This window comes from Pteronotus mesoamericanus, unplaced genomic scaffold (genome assembly GCF_021234165.1).
Source record: "Pteronotus mesoamericanus isolate MK-2021 breed Mesoamerican mustached bat unplaced genomic scaffold, CSHL_Meso_final scaffold_54, whole genome shotgun sequence".
NCBI classification, from domain to species: Eukaryota; Metazoa; Chordata; class Mammalia; order Chiroptera; family Mormoopidae; genus Pteronotus; species Pteronotus mesoamericanus.
In genome coordinates, this window is record NW_026555321.1 from 30,960,713 (window position 1) to 30,983,390 (window position 22,678).

At 39.9% G+C, this 22,678-nt stretch overlaps 1 protein-coding gene across 1 annotated transcript in view; it reads right to left on the minus strand.

The window, feature by feature from the left end:
- ATG7 (autophagy related 7) overlaps positions 1 to 22,678 on the minus strand; it is a 282,375-nt gene that overhangs the window by 228,932 nt on the left and 30,765 nt on the right. Inside the window, exons 2-6 of the mRNA XM_054595174.1 lie at positions 16,619 to 16,788; positions 16,086 to 16,140; positions 6,561 to 6,678; positions 4,635 to 4,712; positions 708 to 824 (exon numbers count right to left, since the gene is read on the minus strand). Coding sequence (XP_054451149.1) covers positions 708 to 824; positions 4,635 to 4,712; positions 6,561 to 6,678; positions 16,086 to 16,140; positions 16,619 to 16,778 — 528 coding nt within the window. The 5' untranslated portion in view covers positions 16,779 to 16,788. The remainder of the gene's footprint in view (positions 1 to 707; positions 825 to 4,634; positions 4,713 to 6,560; positions 6,679 to 16,085; positions 16,141 to 16,618; positions 16,789 to 22,678) is intronic.

Here is a 22,678-nt window from a genome sequence, read left to right on the forward strand (position 1 = left end):
GTTATATTTCTCCTTGGAAAATTTGTTCCACAAAACCACAACCTTTGATTTTTCTTAACAAACAAACTTATGTTTTAATCAGTAAGGGCTGCTCCCCAGCTTCAGATTTCAGGATTTTAGCAACTGATATGATCCATGAATTAAAATTTCTTGCCACTCAATATTTGCCTCAACGACAGTCAGAATTCTTTGGTTTAGAGTCTGTCTTCTACAAGCCTGATTATTTTTATTGCTCTTCTAGGGACCATCTCTAATAACCTTATTATCTTCCTTAAATTGCAAAGACTAGCTCTACATGTACCATTCTTGATGCAGAAGTTCTGCAACTTGGCTTGAGGGAAGGAGAATGTCTTCTATCCGGTCTCAAAGACTCATCCCAAAGTATACTGCCTTATGATCCCCCCAATGAAAGTGAACACATTTTAGCAAATTCTTACAGTCTTTTTAAAATGTCCCTATAATTCTTCCCTGGCTTAGAATTTTACCAAATGTCACTGAAAACCTGGAAAAGTATTGCTTACTATGTCTCCAAAATGATTTTACAAACATTTTATAAATAAGTCTGCTCTTAGTATCATCTTTAGAAGATTCCACAGTGACTGCCTCTTCATTCAGATAAATGCCTATTTATCCTTAGAATGTACTAGATAAACTAAGCTTGCATGTTAAACCCAATTGTACCTGCATTTTGCTTTATTTGTTGATACCTGTTTTGGTGAAAACCTTTGATCCAAGCCCACTGGCCCCTGAATGAGGGGTATACTCTCTGGAAGGCAGAGGGCAGGGAAGCAAAACCAATAGTAGAAATGGTATTTCTTCAGATCCTAAAAGAAAGAATATAGTATAGGATATCAGAATAGCACTAATGACTTAACTGAAATTCATCTATTAATGTAACTTCCCATAGCCACATAAGACAGAAAAACTGATGCACACAAGATATGACCAGCTTGTCAGAAATTCTCATCTCCAACAGAACTCATGATGGATATTGAATTTATATTGTTATTCCAAAACACTCCCACACACCACACACTACTATATCACAATAAACATAATATGCTTTTTTGACCACATATTAACAGAAAGTGTTCAGTAAGTAAATGACATCATTGTCATCATTGTTTAATATACAAAACCACTCTGGGAGGTAACTGCTATCATCTCATTCTATAGACAGAAAACTAAAGCTTACAGAGGGTTGATGAACTTGAACAAAACAAAGATAGTAAATGATAGAGATAGGATCAGAACTCTGCTTCCAGAACTTAATCATTTGTTCATGATACCAAACACACTCAATGTTCCATCTGTGTAGACATGACCTGCAAACAGAATTACCATTCTCTTTATAATCAAATTATTTAAGCACATTACTAAAGAATCTGTCCTATTCACAACCTTTATATGCTGAGATAATATAATGTTGCTTTCAGAAATGCCTTATTGGTGAAATTCAAGTCAACAGCTATGAAATACTTGCTATGTATAAGGCAAAACATTAGACACTGACAATAAGACAATGAATAAAACCCAGTCCCAGCCCTTGGGAAGCTCACTTCTTGCAGGAAGCAGAGATCAAGTGAGTACTATATGTGTCACTTAGGGGTTCTAAGAACTAAGGAGCTTTGATAATAGAAGAGGTTACATTTTCCAGAGTGTGTCTGACTGTTCCTCCACCAAGGCAAGCAATGCAGGAGAAAGGACTGTGAAGCTGTCCTTGATACTTTTCCCACTCAGGCTGAATGCTCCTGCCTCTGAATTCTTACAGCATTTGTGGCCTAAATCACTCATGTAGGATCCCACAGTTACACAGCTATTTGACAGCTTACCTGCCAGTCTGTTACCACTAACCACAATGCAGTTTATTTGGCTAATTAATATTTCTTCTTGACTCTTGCTACAAATAAAAAGCAGATGGTTGCTCCATAGCTTTTTTATTGAGATCTAATTCACACACCATAAAATTTACAATGATAAAGTATACAATTGAGTGGTTTATTTAGTATATTGACAAGGTTATACCACCATTACCACCAATTCTGGAACATGTTCATTACCCACCCACAAAAACAAACAAACAAACAAATAAATAAATAAATAACCATTAGCACAGCAATTTTCAACCAGTGTGCCACAAGAATTTTTAAAACATGCAAAACAGGTTTTTTAGTTAGGGGTACTGATCTCTTTTCCCTTAGACTGTCAAATAAAAAAAACGGTAACAGCCAAAACAACAATTGCCTGGTGTAAAAGAACCAAAATTATACCTATTTTTCTGTCAAATCAGCAAAAAAATATATTTTTTGATGTGCTGTAGAATTTTAGTAATTACTTTATGTGTACCATGAGATGAAAAAGGTTAAAAATTGCTGCATTAACAGAAAATCCTCATTCCCGATTCCCTGGAAACCACTAGTTTATTCTGTCTCTCTGGATTTGCTTTTCTGGACTTTTCATATATATATTAAATCATACTAGATGACTTTTTAAAATATAAACTTATATATAAACATGTGTCCAGATGAGAAAGTCTAGTAATTACCATTTCTGCACTCTAATTTTGCCACTAATTGACCAACTAGGAATAAACTCTCTCAACAACTGCAGAACGGACTGCTGAAGTGAAATTAATGAAATGTTTGTTCCTTTGTGTCCTAAAAACAGAAGGAAAAAAAGCAAAAACACCCCCACAGATTATTCTCTTTTTTTTTTTTTTGGTTTTTAAATGATTTGTCATAACTGATCTTTAGTAAATGGTTAAACAATTCAAGATGAAGGACTTCACAATTTCTAAGAAGCTTTATCAAGTCAGCCTCAAAAGTCCAACGGTTTGAATTTCTTAGGATTCTCTTCAGGATACAAAAGGCCTTGATTAAATTAAACCTAAAGCGCTTTGTGCCTGAAGATTTTAAAAGAAAGACTTCTAAAGGCAGGATAAGAATGCTCAGTTAAAGGCAATAGGCCAGCACACATATTGACCTTGGGAAATGCCTTAAAACTTTAAGAGTTAATGTTATGTTTTTCTCTTTAAGCGCAAACCGTCAATTAGATTCCACTAACTAGAATTCTTGGTATAGAAAATGTATTGATATTAGAGTAACAAAACCAGAAATCTTTAACCAGCACTATTTATATCTACTCTAGTAGCAAACCTACAAAATTACTCAGTTTTACAAATTATCAATGCCAAACTGCACCTAGTAATCCCATGAAGAATTTAAAATTTTTTCTATCCCTCCAGTATTACACATAAAGCAGCATGTATAAATATCTACATTTTTGTCTGTTTTCTGTCTTGTTAGAAATTATGTTCATTTTAGATAACCACCCTTTGGTATGACCTCCAGTTTGATTCTTATCACTTTCTCAGTAAATCAGAGAGGCTGCATTCAGAAGAAATGGAAGATTAATTTGTGGGGGAGGGAGAAAAGCAAGACCTATGACTTGGCAAAAAAAAAATAAAACAAACAAAAACAAAAGAAAAATGTAAGAAAGAGGATTAACATCCAAAGCTGATGAAGCTGTAGTAAAATAACACATTTAATATGTATATACCAACATCAATATGTTTATATGCCCCCTCCAAAGAATTTATTCTAAAGGAATAAGATGAACAGGCGGAAAAAATCAGTATAGCCAGTGTTATTCATGGCAGCAATTTTTTTTAACACTATTGGAAACAACCTAGTCATACAGGAGTCTGTAGGACATATACTTGACAGAATATTATGTAGTCATGTTTTATTATACAGGAAAAATTAGTTTTATATGTACATATATACAGATATCCACATATATAAAACATATAGTATTTTATTGAACTTTGCTTTACTGTGCATCACAGATGTTGCTTTTTTTACAAAATGAAGGCAAGACTCTACCAGCAAAAAGATCATGATTCGTTTATTGTAGAACCAAACCTACAATATTTCCAACGTATATCTGTGCATATATATGTATAATACACATACATGTGTGTGTATGTATAGCTGGTATCTCTACGATCAACCCTTAGCACTTACCCCATCCTTACACCATCGCTAAGACCAGTTTCTTTCCCTTACTTCCCTCAGCAGCAGATGTTACCATAATGTGATTTCTTTTCTCTTCAAAGCTGTCCTCAATATTCATTATAATTTGGTCTCATTTATATTAAACATTTTTCATTCTTTCAAAAAAAACAACCCAGTATTGTGGATAAGCAATATAATGTCATCTCCTCTAGTCCGGAGCTGCTTGGGGATCGTCGGGGTCACTGAGGTGTCACCTTTTCTTTCTGTCGATGGACTGTATTTAACAAAGTCATTAGCAACACCAAATCACTACTCCCTGAATCTGACTCTATCATGTCCTGAATGATAAGAGTTTGATGAGTGTGCTATATAAACCATGCAATTATTACGAGTAATATGACTATACCAGTATGATCAGTAGGAATAAATTAATTTGCATTGGTAATAAGGGCCAGCACTATTGGGTCACTAAGCAAATGAACATTTATTTAACGGCCATGACTTGAATGACACAATGTGAAAGCGTCAAGGAGAAGAGAGGAGACTGTTCTACTGGCACACTAGGCTTAGCCAGGACATCTGAACAATCTAAGTGTGACACAGAGTCTATTTACTTACTGCAAATGTCAAAAGGAGGAATTTGTTGAGGAGGACAGGGTTTTCAAGAGCAGCGCCTGATTTTATGGATTCCCAAATCTGCCAGAAGGAAAGAAAGTGTCAAGGTAGGTTTATCAGGCATCTCAGAGCTTCTCACACTTGAGCAAAGCCCAGAGCTGTACAGCACCAAACCCCTCTTTCCTATAGGCCCGGCACCACTTATCCTAGACAATGAAGTGGGTTATCATCTCACTCTGCCCACTTCCCATTCCTCTCCACCAGCCACATTCTCCTACCAGGCTGAGGAAAGGCAGAGAACTCAGAGGTCTCCTCCCAGTGGGACTCAGCATCAGAGAACGTAACTAGGCTATTTTAATGCCTTCATTTTCATTGCCTTCCTGTGCCTAGAACATACCAGGTACATCAGGGCTATGAAAACTAAAAAAACACATTACCCTCAAGAAACTTATAGTCTAATGAGAGATACAGGAATAAATGTCCAAGTACACCACCAGGTAGGATGTGCTGTACACGGAAGGATGTAGAATTCCTGGGAGGAACACCAAACTGGGCCGGGAGGTGGGAGGGAGAAGAACCAGGAAGGGCTCCTGGGAGGCAGTGACCGAAACTATGTAGAAGGGATTTCTTAAGGTCTTATTTGGGATTATCTCATTCTGAGATATGAAGGAAAGAGAATGAACTCGAATTTATGAATATTCAGCAAGTACTGTGACTAGAAGCAGAAACTGGCACTGGCCAGCAGCTGCTGGTCACAAGGCGTTTAGTAGCTAAGATTAGTTGCTGTGCCACTAAGCAAAACAAATGGGTGGAAGAGGGAAATCCCCACATATGGGTGGAAGAGGGAAATAAGCAAAGAGAAGTTCCTGCTATCGAAGTAATAACTATGGAGGAGCTGGACCACTGAAGAGCAGGCAGGCCCTAGCTTCTGATTAGCTGAGGATGGGGAGACTGTGGGGAAAGGCTGAGCCCCAGGCAAGGAGTGAGGATTCCTGTGGGGAGCAACCTGCTTTTTCAATGATGGTCTGAGACCTGACCCAACTTTGGAGACGGCCTTTTAAATGTGCACCCAAAGCAGGAGCCCAGGAACAGTTAAGCTGCAGGCCAAGAAGAACCACCATCATCAGTGAAGTCATGTGCTGTATCCATTGTGAGGGACATAAGGGACACCTTCTTCAAGACCAAAGGAGGGAAACTTCCTTCTCTGACCATGGCATCCACATAAATAAGACTCTTCTGTTTTTTAAGACTAATGTGAAGATCACGTGATCAAGTGGGTTAGAGGGGATTAGAATAAATTTCCCCCCGTTTTAATTCCTCGCACTAACTCAGATGTGAAGAAGTAAAGGAAAGACATTCCAGGCAGAAAGAACATCATGTCCTGAGGGAAGAGGAGGGGGAAAAAAAAAGTAGGTGAAGAAAGGAATGAGATGTGATTTACTGTGTCCCGGTCAGAGAAGGCGAGGGCAAGTGAGACAGGACAGAAAGGCCACAGAGGCCAGGCTATAAGGGGCCTTGTAAATCAGATGGGGTAGTTTAGATTTAGCCCTGAAGATACTGGAGAGACTGCAGAGTCATCTGCAAGAGTGCTGTGGTACTTAGGGCTGGGGAGCCTCTTCCAAGGGCACAAAGAACAGAGAACCCAAATGTATTCATATAAACAGAACTCTTAGACAGAGGTCAAGCTGTTTCAAAATGTTATAATTGAAGATCAGCAGGAAAGCTTTTCATACACTGCCCCATATTCCGGCCTAAACCCAGGTGAGAGTCTCAGTGTCTTCTCCCTGACCTGCCCACCAACCAGGAGCCAACTTGAGTAACAACTATATACTAGTTTCTATGCCACACAGATCTCTGCACCTGATCAGAAACACCATGCCTGCAGAACCACGAAAAATACAACAAATAGATTATGCTTTCCCAGCTAACCTCATTTGCTGCTTGTTCCAAAAGTAGCTTCTTATCTGCAGCCTTGAAAGCCTCGAGTGTGTTGGTGTTATATAGTGTTCCAACAGCAGGACAGCAATGGGCTGGGGTGGGAGCACTCCTGGGTACGAGAGAAACATGGTTAAGAGGGCACAGCTGGGACTCAGAGATCTGGGGAGCGACAGACAAAGCAGCCCAACAGTGAGAGTCAGAGGACAGTGCTCTGCAGGGGCAAATAGAAAATCGAGTGCATATTTCTTTGAAAAAAGAACATTGCTTTAGAAATAAAAACAGACACTACATCTCCCAAAAGTGTCTATAATTCCTCAGCATGCTGTTCTTCCATTGTCCCCCAAATGTAAGTTTTCTCTCTACCTTTTATTCTTTCTCATTTTTAACCTGAAAGGAAAGTATTATTTATTAAGCTTCTACTATGCCAAGAACTATACAAGGTTTGAGTTCTCCTAACAGTTTGTTCTCCCATTTAAAGGTTTAAGTAACTTGCCTAATGTCATATAAGAATAAGCAGAGCTAAAGGCAGAACTAGTTAAGTCCAAGGTGATATGCTGCTCCCTCCTCACCAGGCTTCAGGGCCCTATTTCAAACCCCCCTCTTCCAGGAAGCCATCCCCCATTGTCTCTGACAATGGTTTATACATAAAACTGAGCATAACATTTTAGAATGTTTTTAAGACAGTCATATCCACCCAGCTGGAGAACAGTAAGCTCCCTGAGGGCAGAGAACATGTCCCGCAACCGAGCCCAGCCCAAACAGGCTCTGCACAGAGCTGCTGAGCGAACCCTGGTGGGTGTCTGAGTCACACTGACAAAATGTGTTGCACCTGGGCTACCTGCCAATCCATCACCTACATGTGTACTGTACAACGCCCCAGAAGTCCTCAGGGGCTTCAGGGTAATCCAAGTCAGGAGAGGGAAAGATGAGTTGGTTCTGAACACAAACTCAAGATGCCAAGAAATCTGATCTCTTCTCTAAAATGATTAACTGTGTTTCAGTGGTTACAGGTGCTATATTAAAATAGTAGTCTCATTAACATCCTAGTATTGTTGTCACTTAACCAATACTCTGTAAAGAATGAATTTTTATTTATTGCACTGATGGTAGTTGTGTTTAAAATATCCAGTGTCTCTTCATTCAAAGTCTGCATAAAATTGGATTTGAGAGGGCTTCGTGGCATGCCTACCACAAAGGGATGCAACGAATGACAAAGGCTCTGCCAAATGTGAGACTGTAAGGCTCAAATGCCAAGTCTCAGGTGTAAAGAAATTTCCAATGGCCGGAGCCTTCCTCTGGGAGCAGATAAGTCAGCAGCAAACCTAGGTTGTTTGTCACCACACTGTTCCAACATTAAGAATATTCTGATCTAAGTGAAACAAGGTCATCAAAGATAGTCTTGATGAGAAAATAATATCACAAAGAGGCGCAACTGAGCCTAGAAGGCAGAAGGAGGAAGTGGAATAGTTGGCAAACTAGGCCTTCTACATTCAGACAGTTTTATGAATTACTGCTGGAACAAGATGCTGAAACATAAAGAAGGAGGCTAAGATCTAACCTGGATACAAGCACAAGAGGAGGAAAGTACCCTCATTCCTCAATCTCCAAAGGTTCCGGGTGTGTAAAAGCCATGCCAAAGCCCTGCTCTGAGAGCGGGAGAAATCAATCATGAAAATTCGAGCAACTGCCAGGACAGCTACACCCCTGAAACATCAGCACTGATGAGGACAAGAGGAAGTTTCAAAGGAGAAGCATTTTTCATGATTAAAGAACCACTGGGAGAGGTGACTAGGGAAACAAATTTGAAAAGTGATAATGGGGGGAGTTCCAGTCAAGATGAAGGCATATGTAAATGTGTCTTGCCTTCTTTCACAACCACAGCAAAATTACAGTTAAACTACAGAACATGTATCACTCAGGTCTGGCAGAAAATTGAGCTGTGTGGCAACAACTAAGAAATTAAGAAAGCACATTAATCCAGGTGGGTAGGAGGGATGGAGGGGTGGAGACACAGAGATGTGGAACGGGCTAGTCCCAAGCCCACGAGTGGCGGATGTAAAAAGGAGGGTTATCTTGGAAGCAAGGAATCCCAGCCCCACACCAGACCACCTGGCCCAGGGTTCCATTGCCAGGAAGATAAGTCCCCGTAATTTCCGGTGGTAAAAACCAGTGGGAGCTGGATCAGCGGAAGACACTCTGGGATTCTTAGGCCTCTCCTCCTAAAGGGCCTCACACTGCACAAGGACTTACTCAGATTCATTCCCTTAGGGCTCCAGCACTGGGGAAGCACCCAGAGGGGCACCAGTGGCATATGGGGAGAAACTGAAGTATTTGGCAGCAAGATGAGAGCTGGGGGATAGCTTCCTCCCAGAAAGAACTGCAGACAGCAGCCACTGTACCTTTTCTGAGTCCTCCCGCACACAGAGCCACATTGCAGTAGCAAAATATCTAAATCTCTATCAACCTGATTCACACAGTAAGCACCTCTCTGACAATTATCTAAGGATCTGCTCCAGCCAACCTATGGGCCCACCCAAATGGTAACACTGGCTTTTTCATAGGAAGGACTGGGCTAGATGCAAGCCTCAGGCCTTCCTAAATTGGTTCAAACAAGCAACAGCTGAGCCCAACTCCATATCTCTTGCTGAGTGGCCCCAGACCAGGCACAAGCAGCAGCCATCTGCATACTGCTTTATAGCTTACGCCAAGGGGCCTCAGACAGAACACAGGTGGAGGCTAACCTCGGCCTGCACCACCTAGGAAACCCAGTGGACAGCTACAGACCATGTTGGAGCACCACGCAACCACTTCCACAAGCCATGAAGGGAGGTGGTTGCTGGACAGGGATCACAGCCAGTCCTTGCAGCTGACTGGCCGGGATAAATCCTCCTATTGACCTGCCAACAGCAATCAAGGCTCAACTACAAGAGGATGTACTTAGCCCACACAAAGGGCACACCTTGAGCTCCCAGCTTGGGAGATAGGGGAGGCTATGCCACTGGACACTACAAGACACCTATTACATTAGGCCACACTACCAAGACAGGGAGTCACAGCAGCTCTACAAAATACATAGAAACAAACAAAGGGAGGCTGTTAAAATGAAGAGACAAAGAAACATGGCTCAAATGAAAGGACAGATCAAAATTCCAGAAAAAGAACTAGAGAAAATGGAGATAAACTATCGGATGCAGAGTTCAAAACACTGGTTATAAGGATGCTCAAGGAACTCAGTGGGTACTTCAATAGCATAAAGATGACCAATCAGAAGTGAAGGAGACACCAACTGAAATAAAGAACAATTTATAAGGAATCAGCAGCAGAGTGGATGAAGCTGAGAATTAAATCAATGATGTGGAAGGTAAGGAAGAAAAAAATCAACCAATCAGAACAACAACAAGAGAAAAGATTCTAAAAATACAAGGACAGCATCAGCAGCCTTTGAGACAACTTTAAGCATTCCAACATTCCCACTGTAGGGGTGCCAGAAGGAGGGAGAGAGCAAGAAATTGAATATCTATTTGAAAAAATAATAAAAGAAAACTTCCCTAATTTGGTGAAGGAAATAAACATGCAGGTCCAGGAAGCACAGAGAGTCCCAAACAAGATGGACACAAAGAGGCTCACACCAAGACACATCATAATTAAAATGTCAAAGGTTAAAGATAAAGAAAGAATCTTAAAAGCAACAAGAGAAAAACAGGTAATTACCTACAAAGGAGTTCCCAGAAGACTGTCAGCTGATTTCTCAAAAGAAACTTTGCAGGCTAGAAGAGACTGGCAAGAAGTATTCAAAGTAATGAAAAGCAAGAACCTACAACCTACATTATTCTACCCAGCAAAGCTATGATTTAGAACGGAAGGGCAGATAAAGTGCTTCCCAGACAAAGTAAAACTAAAGGAGTTCATCATCACCAAACCACTATTATATGAAAATGTTAAAGGGGCTTATTTAAGAAAAAGAAGATCAAAACTATGAACATTAAAATGGCAATAAATATGTAACTGTGAACAACTGAATCTGAAAAACAAATAAGCAAACAAGCAGACCAAAAATCACAGATATGGAGATCATTGGGATGGTGGCCAGTCAGATCATTGCGGGGTGTCTAGGGAAGTAGGGGAAAAGGTGAAGGGATTTAGAAGTACAAACTGGTAGTTACTGAATAGGCAGAGGGATGTTAAGAGCAAGTATAGGAGAGAGAGTTGCCAAAGAACTTATATGCATGACCCATGGACATGAACAAAGGAGGAGGTATTGCCAGAGGCAATTGGGGGTGCTCAGTAGAGGGAAGGCAAAGGGGGGAAAACTGTGACAACTATAATAGTATAATCAATTTAAAAAGGAAGAAACAAGAAAAAAAGAGGAAAAAGTGATAATGGGAGGGAAAGCCATTCTACCAATTTCCTGTTTAGAGTTCTACTTGTTCCACAAGAGGTGGTTCAGATAAGTGGAAAAAGTTGATTTGGAAACAAGAGAATTTAGTCCAAATTCTAGTCCTGAACACATACTAGTTTAGTTTTCTACAATCCCATTTACACGAAATGTACAGAATAGGCAAATCCATAGAGACAGAAAGTAGGTTTGTTGTTGTCTAGGGTCGAGGGAAGAATAAAGAGTAACTGCTAAAGGCTACAGGGTTTCTTTTGGAGGGTGACAAAAATGTTCTGGAATTAGATAGTGGTAGTGATTGTACAACCTTGTGAATATACTAAAAACCACTGAGTTGTACATTTTTAAAGAGGAAATTTTATGGTATACGAATTGTATCTCAATAAAGCTGTTTAAAAAGTCAGAATTAGAAATCTTCCCTAAAGCCAACAGTGAACTCATAATGATGTATACATTAACCTGGTAAAGAATGGATGTCATAAAGGCCTGAGCCCAGGCTTGTTATTTTTGAAAATTGGCCTTCACTCAGTCTCCCAGTGATTACTCAGGCAAGTAGTAAAACTGTTTTGCACCTGTTATTTGCACTGGGCCAAAGGCAGCCATATGGTCAGAGCCTCTGGAACAGAAAGGCCTTGGAGGTGCCCAGGAGAGGATAAATCCCCGAGAAGGGCAAACGCTTTCCACACCTGCAGGGATCTTACTCCAACAGCTTTGCATGGCCACAGGGAATTGGGAACCTGGGAAGTCATATTCAGTCTGGGAGCATGCTGCATTATCTCCTGCTTTCCATAATAATCTGAGTTCCTGACAACATCTTCTAACATAGCCCATTGGTATCTTTCCATCAACCACACCCTATCCCATTTGACAGCCATGCACTTATACTGCTTGTAATTGAATGCAACAATTATTTGTGCAACTAGTACATAGCAGATCTGTGTTAGGTCCTAGTAAGATGGCAGAGAATAGTAGGACAGCCTGCGCCCCAAACAGATAATTTTGCATATGAGACTTATTTCCTTAGCTACTTTTTAAGTTATTTGAGGGCAAGTGTTATGCCTTCCTTTTCTCTAACTGAATCCAACTTGTGGCTTAGAAAATAAAAATATTTCTTAAGACTAAAAAAGATAAATGTTCCTCAAGGGAAAGAGGCCCAGGGAAAGAAAAACTGTTTTTTAAAAAAAACAGCTTCATTTTTATACAGAAATTAGCCATCAAAATCTATCCTCCTCTTTGTAAACAGAAACAGAATACATACAAGATGCTGGTAACTGGGCACCACATTTCCCAGGCTTCCTTGCAAGATACCGTATTTTTTCATGTATAATGCAGACTCTTTTGTCCAAATTTTTGAGGGAAAAATAGGGATGTGGAGTATACATGGGTGTAATGATTACATGCCATGGGTATAATAACACCGTGTATAATGCGCACAAAACCGTGGATGTGCATAACACATGGCAAAATATGATAGTTGAGGCACTGCTCTCCCCAGCAGAATCTGAGTGGAGTGACACATGTCCCTGCCCAGCTAGACCCTTTAGGAGACTGGGTATGTTTCTTTCACCTATTTTCACCCTGGCTCTCTTTCCCTTTCTATCTGTTTTTACCTGAAAGTAGCAATTCAGTCTTAAGCAGCACAAAAAGGCAAGCCCTCCCACCCCAAGGATGACCAAGCCATAAGAGAATAAAAGACTCGACCACTGCCCTGGACTATGAAATGGACAAGAAATGAACTTCCTTTCTATTTCGGCCATTATATTTTGGGGTCTGATTCAGCAGTACACCTTACCCTAAGATAGATGGTGCCTGATAAACTAGTACTTGACTTATCATTCATCTAGCACAATGTAGAGAACAGGATCCTGTGTTGCTACCTTCTGGCGGAGATCCATGAGGCTTCCAGGGACTCTGTAAAAGATATTTATCTGGTGCCATCAAAGCTGAGATAGTCATGGCATCTGCGAGAACTAAAACTGTTAGCTATTCAACTGTACCTTATTCCTCCCTGTATGCCCAGTGCCTAGTTCATTCTGTTGTACTATCCAGACACAGAGGAAACGGTTAATAAGTATTTCTGAAATAACTATTACCCCTCCATATTTATTACAGCACAGAGCACATTATAATGAAACTATTTGTCTTCTACCTCTATCCAGGGCCCTCCAGACCTCCATGTTACATAAGCCTTTTCTATGCCTAACACCTCCACATACTTCACATAAGAAGCATTCAGTGTTTCATGAATAAACTTATAAGGATTTTCCTACAAACCCATGCAGAGGTACACTATTAAAAATAAAGAAAGTAGCCCTGGCTGGTGTGGCTCAGTGGATTGGCTGGCATGCAAATCAAAGGGTTGCCAGTTCAGTCCCCAGTCAGGGCACATGCTTAGGTTACGGGCCAGATCCCCAGTAGCAGGTGCACAAGAGGGAACCACACATTGATGTTTCTCTCCCTCTCTTTCTCCTTCCCTTCTCCTCTCTAAAAATAAATAAATAAAATCTTTTAAAAAATAAAAATAAAGAAAGCATAACAATAATAAACTTTCTAACTGTCTTAGTTTGTGTGGGCTGCTATAAAAAAACCCCACAGACGTGGTGGCTTATAACCAACAGAATTATATTTCTCATGGTTCTGGGGGCTAGAAGCCCAAGATCAAGGTGCCAGCATGGCTGGATTCTAGTGAAGGCTCTCTTCTGTTCACAGACTGCCGACCTCTCACTATGTCTTCGCATGGCAGAAGAAGGGAGCTAGCTCTCTGGAGCCTCTTTTATAAGGGCATGAATCCCATTTGTGAGAGTTCTGCCCTCAGGCTCTAATCACCTTCCAAAGGCACCACCACCTAAAACTATAACCTTGGGATTGGGTTTTCAATATTTGAATTTGGGGATACACAAACATTCAGACTATAGCAACACCATCCTAAAAAAGAGGGATTCAGAAAATCACAGACTTAAAACTAGAAGGAACATTAAAAGCTGAGTTAGAGATAAGGAAACCAAAGCTAAAAAACTAAAAGGACTTACTCTAGGTAACTTGGTTAATCAGCTTCAGATAGATACTAGGTCTTCAGACTTCAAATCCAGGGCCATTTCACAACACTAGGGACCATGTTTTATTCTTGCTCATCTCCCCCAGTGCCTACCAGGGAGCCTCACATATTGTGAGTAGTCAGTAGCTAAATGAAAAAATACGACCAGAAAGACCACGCAATTTGCGTGAAAGTCGTAACTGTAGGATCACAGATTTTCTTGCCTCCTTCGACTAAAATTTCTGGACCACTAAAGTTTAAGACACTTGGATTTTGTAATAAGATGAAGCCTAACTTCTGTGAACTTTAATATCTTTTAAAAAATAACCTCCAGTAGAGGACCAGAATAAAGAGAGGAATGAGGCTATGGTGAATGTTAGACTCTCCAGATGACATCGAAACTACACTGCTGATTTTCCCCACGTTACCATCTTCAGATAATTTATTGCTTGTACACTGTCTGTATTTCCCTCATTATCTTGCAGTTGTTCCAAAATTAAGTTAGTATTTACCAAAACAAGGGAGGGATTAGTAGGATTTAATTTGTTCTGACAAATAACCACAGGAATTTATTATGAATCAACACTTATCTTTTAAAGACATAAAGACTAATATTGTTTTGAATCTATGTTAGGGAATTTAATTTTACAATTTGAGTGAGATAAAGGAATAAAATGTGTTGACATCTGGAGAAATTAAAAAACAATTCTAGGGATACTTTATTTGAAATATCCTAACCTTTGATTATGGCCATTTTCAAAAACCAGGCAGTTCTTACAAAGAAAGACCTCTATGCCTTCCCCAAATCCCTCAACTTGACACTGCTAAGGCACAAGAAAGCAGAAAAAGTTGACCTCACTGAAGCTTCTAAGTCTTCAACTTTCAATTGTTTTATAGTCCCCAAAAAGAATCCTGTTCCGTAGAATTCAGTTTGAAAAACTGAGTGTTCAAGGACCACAGAAGACCTCATCAGCAAATCCAATGACCCTTGCATTCAACTCTGACCTTTCTCCTTGACATTCTTTCCAGCCTGAAAATATTTCCTTCTTTGGTTTCTGTAACTCTTTTCTGGTTCTTCCTCCTCTCTGAAAACTTTCATCTCCTTTGCTAGTTTCTGTACCTTCTTGTCCTCCCTAAATCAGGTATGTACACTGCTCTGGCCGTTTGCTCTTCTACACTATAGTCTCTTCCTCTCTTACAGTCTCATGATCTTTTCTTCATAGAAGGCTCCTAAATCTAGTTGACCCATGCTGCTTGACTCGAATGCCTTTGGACATTTCTACTGGATGTTGTCATCTCAAACATAACACGTTCTAAACCAAGCTTACCTCCACCTAAAATTTTAGCCCCCTTCTGGTTTCTCTATTTTTAAAAGACAACAAAATGCCCTAACTACTCAGACTGCAACCTCAGAAATACATTTTACCTTTCTCTCATGCATGCTTCCTAAATTAGGCTACATGTGACCTTAAGCAAGCCATTTTACCTTTTGACCCATGGTTCCCTCATCTGAAAGAGAGAGAAATTACACCTGGCAGATCTGAAAGGGTTATGTATGTGAAAATGTCTACCTAATTAAGTCAATAAATGCCTCTCTTCTTTCCAGCAACTCCCCATCACTTCCAACCATACAAAAAACTCTTTGAGGGCATATGTCATATTTCTATGCATATCCCTATAATGCCTTGTACAGTAGCTTCTATACAGAAGTAGCCTAATAAACATTCATTGATGCCCATGGATAAGCAACTAAAGGAGTAAGTCAAGAGGTAATAATAAAGAACCACAAAATATTAACTATAACCAAAATCAGGAGAGATGTTATTCAAATCCCAATCAATCTACATGGTACTTAACACCAAATAGGCTCTGATAAATACCTGCTCAAAAAATAAATCAGAGAGTCTTAAACATCTAGCACTTGTCTCTTTGTTATGGGAGATGAAAAGAATCATGAGGAGCTGACCCTGCATACCAGGAGCATCCCTAATTTTCCTGTGATGCACCTCTGAGGGAGGTTAAGAATGCTCATTCCTTGAAAACAGCAAACAGTGTTCTTCACTATAGATTTGGAGCAAAAAATACTCACATGTCAAAAGCACTGAACTCCAATGTTAAGCGAGCTGGCAGCCCAACAGAATCACCTGCACAGAAGCATTATCATATTTTCAATCAAGTCATTAATAGCAGCATTCATAATGAAAATATTGTGAGTAATTTTGTTCTCTTTGTGGAGCCCAAAGTGCCCCATCCAATTTCTGGTTACGCAAACTAAACAGAGACTTAGCATAAAATGACAGAGCTTTTGTGAATTTAAGAAATTTGCCAAGAACATAGAAAAAATTCATTGGAAAAAAATATTTCCACTATTCTCCCCCAGAAATACTAAGTAAATCAGTATTAATTCTTTGATTAATAAGTAGGGTTTTATTTCTCTCCTTCTTTTCTCTGTAACAGGGAAAAAGAAGTGAAAATAAACTGGGGTCTAAAGTCAGGAAGTAAAACAGAAACTGGTGAAGATCATTAATTGTAAAAGACAAGGGTGTCCCTTGTTAAAAGAAAAGCTGACCCTATACTGGAGGGCACAGAAAATGATAGAAAAAGGAGTTTAATACCACCTACCATTATAGTAATAACCCTTAATGTCCTTAGGAGCTTCATCCAGCCGATACTCATTCAGCTTCTTCTGGGTCAACTCATGCCAAAATCCAACATCCAAGGCACTGCTAAAAGGGGCAAACTGCAATTTGAAGAGTCCAGGATCCCCCATAGCTACCGCCATTATTTATAACCTATTAAAAAACAAAATAGAACACAATAAAATAGCACAAAACATGGTAAAAAATAAACATTTGTAATAATGCTTAATTAAAACAAACAAAAAAGAATGGAAGTAAAACTGTCTCAATTTGTAGATAACATGGTTTATATATAGAAAATCATAAAGACTCAATCAGAAAACAGATCTAATCAATGAATTCAGCGAAGTTGTATAATACAAAATTAACATGCAGAAATCAGTAGTGTTTTTATATACTACTAACAATGAATTTCCTGAAAAAGAAATGAAAGAATCAATCCATTTACATTAGCATCAATAACAATAAAATACTTTTAGCATGAATTTAAGGAGGTAAAACATCTCCACTGAAAACTACTGAAAATAATTGAAGGTGACACAAAAATGGAAAGGTATCCTATGTTCATGGATTGGAATAATTAATACTGTTAAAACATCAATATTACCAAAAGAGGACTTTAGATCAAATGCAATCCCTATCAAGATTCCAATGGCATTTTCATAGAGAGAAGAAAAAGGTCTCCTAAAATTTATATGGATGCACAGAAGACTGCAAATAGCCAAAAGAAAAAAAAAAATCCTAAGAAAGAAGAACAAAGCAGGAGGCACCACATTATGATTTCAAACTATACTAAAAAGCCAAAGTCATCAAAACAGTATGGTACTGGCATAAAAAGAGAAAAATAGACCAATGGAACAGAATTGAGAGCCCAGAAATAAACCCCAGCAGATATGGTCAATTACTGTTTGACAAGGGAGCCATGAATATTCAATGGAGAAATGACTTTTTTTTCAATAGATGATGCTGGGATAATTGGATATTCACATGTAAAAAAATAAAACTGGGCACATATCTTAAACCACTGGCCAAAATTAACTCAAAATGGATTAAAGGCTTACATGTAAGACTGAAACCATGAAATTTCTATAAGAAAACCTAAGAATAAAGATCCTTGACATAGGTCTTTACAATGATATTTTGGCTAAGACACCTAAAGCACAAGCAAAAAAAATAAATGACTAGAACTACATCAAACTTCTGCACAGCAAAAGAAATGATCATCAAAGTGAAAAATAACCTACAGAATGGGAAAGAATATTTTCAAATCATTTATCTGATAAAGGGTTAATATCCAAAATATATAAAGAACTCATATAACTCAAGAAAAGAAAAAATAAGCAAAGACCTTGAATATACACTTCTCCAAAGAAGATATATGAAAGGCCAACAGGTACACACAAAAAAATGTTCAACATCACTAGTCATTAGGGAAATGCAAATTAAAACTGCAATGAGATACGACCTCAAGCCTATTAAAATGGTCATCACCAAATACAAGAGATAAAAACTGCTGGCGTGAATGTGGAGAAAAAGGATCCCTTGTGCATTGTTCAAGGGACTGTATATTGGTATAGACACTATGGAAAAAAGGATTCTTAAAAAATTAAAAATAGAACTACCATATGATCCAGCAATTCCATTTTGAGAATATATCCAAAGGAAATGAAAATAACTCAGAAAGATAGCTGCTGCCCTGGCTCTATGTCTCAGCTGGTTGGAGCATTGTCCCATAAACCAAAAGGTCGTGGCTTCAATTCCTAGCCAGGGCACATGCCTAGGTTGCGGGTTCTGTCCCCATTGGGGGCACACATGAAAGACAACCTAACGATGTTTCTATCTCACATTGATATTTCTCTCCCTCTCTCTCCCTCCCTTCCCCTCTTTCTGAAATCAATGGGTGAGGATTAAAACAGATAGATGTGACCCCATGTTCATATCAACATTATTTGCAATACCCAAGACATGGAAACAACCTAAGTGTCCATTTAGAGGTGGATAAAGAATCTGATATATACGTACACATGTATACAAGCTCTGTCCAAAAAAAGTCCAGCCATTGTTAATATAACGAGAATGGTTTGCACAGTATCGATATAACCTGGCAGCCAAGGAGAGTAGACTGGAATGTGCATGCGTGAACAATGACTTCTTTGTATTAGCTGGGGCAGCAGACACTGTTGAGTGAGCATTTGCACTGTATGGCTATTGGATTCAAAATGACTAAATGAGTAGAGCAAAGAATCTCCATCGAATTTTGCATTAAGCTTGAACATTCCTCTATGGAGAATATTCAGATGATTCAGAAGGCTGCAGCTATGGGCAACTGGTGATTGACAGCTTCATCATGACAATGCGCCCACTCGTGAATCACGTCTTGTGCAGAGTTTTTTTGGTGAAACATCAAATCACCCAGGTGATTCAGCCCCCATACAGCCCAGATTTGAAGCCCTGTGACTTCTGGCTTTTCCCAAAACTAAAATCACCTTTGAAAGGGAAGAGATTTTTAGACCATTGATGAGGTTTAGGAAAATAAGGCAGGGCAGCTGATGACGATTGGGAGAATTATGTGGGGTCCCAAGGTGCCTACTTTGAAGGGACTGGGGAGTCATTGTCCTATGTACATTTCTTGTGTCTTGTATCGTCTTCAATAAATGTCTTTATTTTTCATATTACACGGCTGGATACCTTCTAGACAGACCTTGTATATAATGGAATATTATTCAGACATTAAAAAAAACAAGGAAATACTATCATTTGCAACAACATGGACCCTGAAGGCATTATGCCAAGTGAAGTAAGTCAGATAGAGAAAGACAAACATTGTGTGATCTCACTTATATTTGGATTCTAAATAAAAAATAAAAAATAACCAAGCTCATAGAAAAAAAGGTCAGACTTGTTACCAGAGGAGGGTGGGGAAAGGGGCAATTGGAGTAAGGTTTTCAAAAGGTACAAACCATAGTTATAAGATAAATAAGTACTAGGGATGTGATGTTCAACATGATGACTATAGCTAACAATGCTGTATGACACATAGTTGTTAACAGAGTTCAATCCTAACAGTTTTCATCACAAGGAAATTTTTTTTCCTTTTTCTTCCTTTTATTTTTATTGTATCTGTATGTGAACCTGGAAGTTAGCAGAACCTACTGTTGTAATCATTCCACCATGCTGTGTGCCTTAAACTTATACAGGAATCTATGTCAATTATTTATCAATAAAATGAAGGGAAAAAACCACCAAACAAACAAAAAGTATGAGAGGTATTTGGGCTACCTAAAACACAGCTTTGGAAACCAACCTGAGCAATTTGCCCTTGCTTTCACATTTAGCCTCCTTAGGACACAACTGATTTTTCTAAGTAACCCTTCCTGGCCTTCACTTTTGTGTATCTTCCTTGCTTGTTAAAGTCAGTCTGACTGTTGCACTAGTGTTATTCTTTCTTCCACATAGTCAGTCTCAACATTTTTTGCCATCCTGTGTGGTCCTAGAAAAGTTTACAAGTACAAAACCAAGAGTCCAGCCAGTTAGAATCACAAAAAATGTAAACTATTTGAGTTCTGAATAAGAACAGTGCTTGAGGGTACCCCAGTCAACGAAAATGAACACATTTCTTCTCATCTAACATTAGTACCCTCATTTCTCTAAAATTTCATATTTTATCCTTTAAATGCATAAAAATTTTGCACCTTACTACATTTTCTTTAGTATTTCACACTTTACCTCAAACCATCAAATAAATTTGACCCTCCTGGCAATCCAGCAGGCATACACTGGAACTCCCTATGTTCTCTGCACACTTTCATAGATACAGGGACCCCAGTCTAAGAAGCTCAATACTAGAGAAATTTGGCAGTTCCAAAAAGTGCAGGTGGCAAAGTTCCCTTCATTTTCCATCCTGTCCAACTGCCCCATAACCAGATTCATATTTCTGGAATAGACTGCATAAACAGTCACACTAGATGAGATAAATAAATACAGTTCACACTCAGAGAGGTTTTTCCCATTTTGTGCCAAGGTTATTAAATAGCTTTCAGTTTCCCAAACTTGTTGGGTTTTAGAATTAGAGATAAGGAACTTTGGACTGACAGTATCTATATGAAAAAATGCAAAGTTAGTGTTACGCAAAAGTGCTAAAAACCAAGGGGTGTGAGGCAGCTCAGCAAGAAAGCTTCTGTGAAGGAGTTGGGTACTGAGTTATGTTAAAAAAAAAGATGGACATAAAGGAAGAAGATGGACACACTGCTGAAAGAGCAAGAACAATGGGGAAACTGCTGTAATAAACATGGGGAAGAATGAGCCTAGCTCTTCTTAGTAGAGGGTTGGTATTATGTAACAGCAATGGACACATGTATGGAAAAGGCTTCAAAAGTGACGCTGAAGAATTCTGGAGTAGGAAGCAAGTGGCAGTTTGAAGCAAGAAATACAAGAATTCTGCAATGGCAAAATGGCTCTGAAGGAGGCAGATAGGGAAAAGTAGTTAAGAGCTTAAGAATTTATGAAGACCTAGACTACAGCAGAGGAAGCCACACTGAAAACGAGACTCTCACAGGGACATTTTCAGAGAAAAGGTGACCACACTTGGTATCGTGGTGGACTCAAGGAATGAAAAGAGGAGAAAGCACGGCAGCTCCCCAAAGGAAAGACACTTGAGAGGCAGATGAGTAATAATAAATTAAAGACATTTTGAACAAGGACAATAGCAAGGTAAAGTGAAGCCGGTCCAAGGAAATGGATTGCAACAGTGATTAAAGTAAATATAATATACTAATCAGATGGTAATTATAGTAGGCTGTCCTGAAAAGGGAGTCAGAGAGAAAAAGATGGCAGAGGAGTGAATGGGAGTCATGTGGACCTCCTCCCAAGACCAAACTGGAATTGTGACTAAATAGTGGAGAAATCACCTGGGAAACAATGGAACGATAGAGGGAGAGGAGCCTTGGAGCTGCAGACAGACAGTGGAATCAACTTTCACACATCTAAACGGGTGAGAAGTGCGGTGGAGGCTCGAGAGGGTGGGCTGGGCGCCCACTGGCACCAGCACCAGAGCGACATTGAGACAGCCAGTTGGATCCCCCTGAGAAAAACAGGGTCTGAATCATAAACGGGGGCCCCTAGACTACAGCAGCTGAAACCAGGAAAATGCACACACAAAACGCAACCCCGAAAAGCCCAGGGGCGCTCTCTGCCAGAGACAGGCGGCTGGAGATGCAAAGAGACATTTAAAGGACCAACGCAAAAATTTGCAGTGGCAGCCGCCTTCCTTGATCTCTGGGTAGAGGCGGCAGAAGTGGGCTGGTGCCTGGGGAAAGATTGGTGAGGAAAACTTTGTGAAGAGAACTGAGATGGTGGCCAGGGGAGCCCCAGTGATAACTCACCTCCCACTCTGCAGCTACCATCTCACTCAGGCATAAGTGAATCAATTAACCTGCCTTTTCCGAGCTCCGCACACAGCTTTTGCGCGTGTGGGCTGGGGGCTGAGTACAGACTGACTGGAAGAAATAGAGGATCCCTGGCCAAAGGGGACACACAGCTACATAGAGACCCTTGAGGAGAGACTGGAGATGGAGGGGTTGGGGAAAGAATTGGAGGATTATCCGAGATTCCTGGAGCAGACTCCCTCCCCATTCCATAGTCCCCATTTTGCACAGGCAGGCCACGCCCCCAAAAAGCCAGAAGCAGGCTTGGGAGCCTGAAGGTGCGCAATTACAACACGATCCGCAGAAATAGTGGATTCCTGGCCAAAGGGGTCACAGAGCTGCCCAGATACCCTCAAGGAGATAGGGATTAACCAGAGAGTCCCAAAGCTGACTCCTTCCCCTTTCCATAGACTCCATTTTGCATGGGCAGGCCACGCCCCCGATGAGTCAAAAGCAGGAAAGCACACAATAGAAGACACTAAACTGACCAGTGCCAGGGCACGCTGGGGAAGCCGGCAACAGAGCACAGAAGGCCTACAACCAAGGCTCCTCTACCCAGCAAGGCTCTCGATTAAAGTAGAAGGGGAAAAAAGGAGTTTCCCAGACAAAAGAAGGCTAAA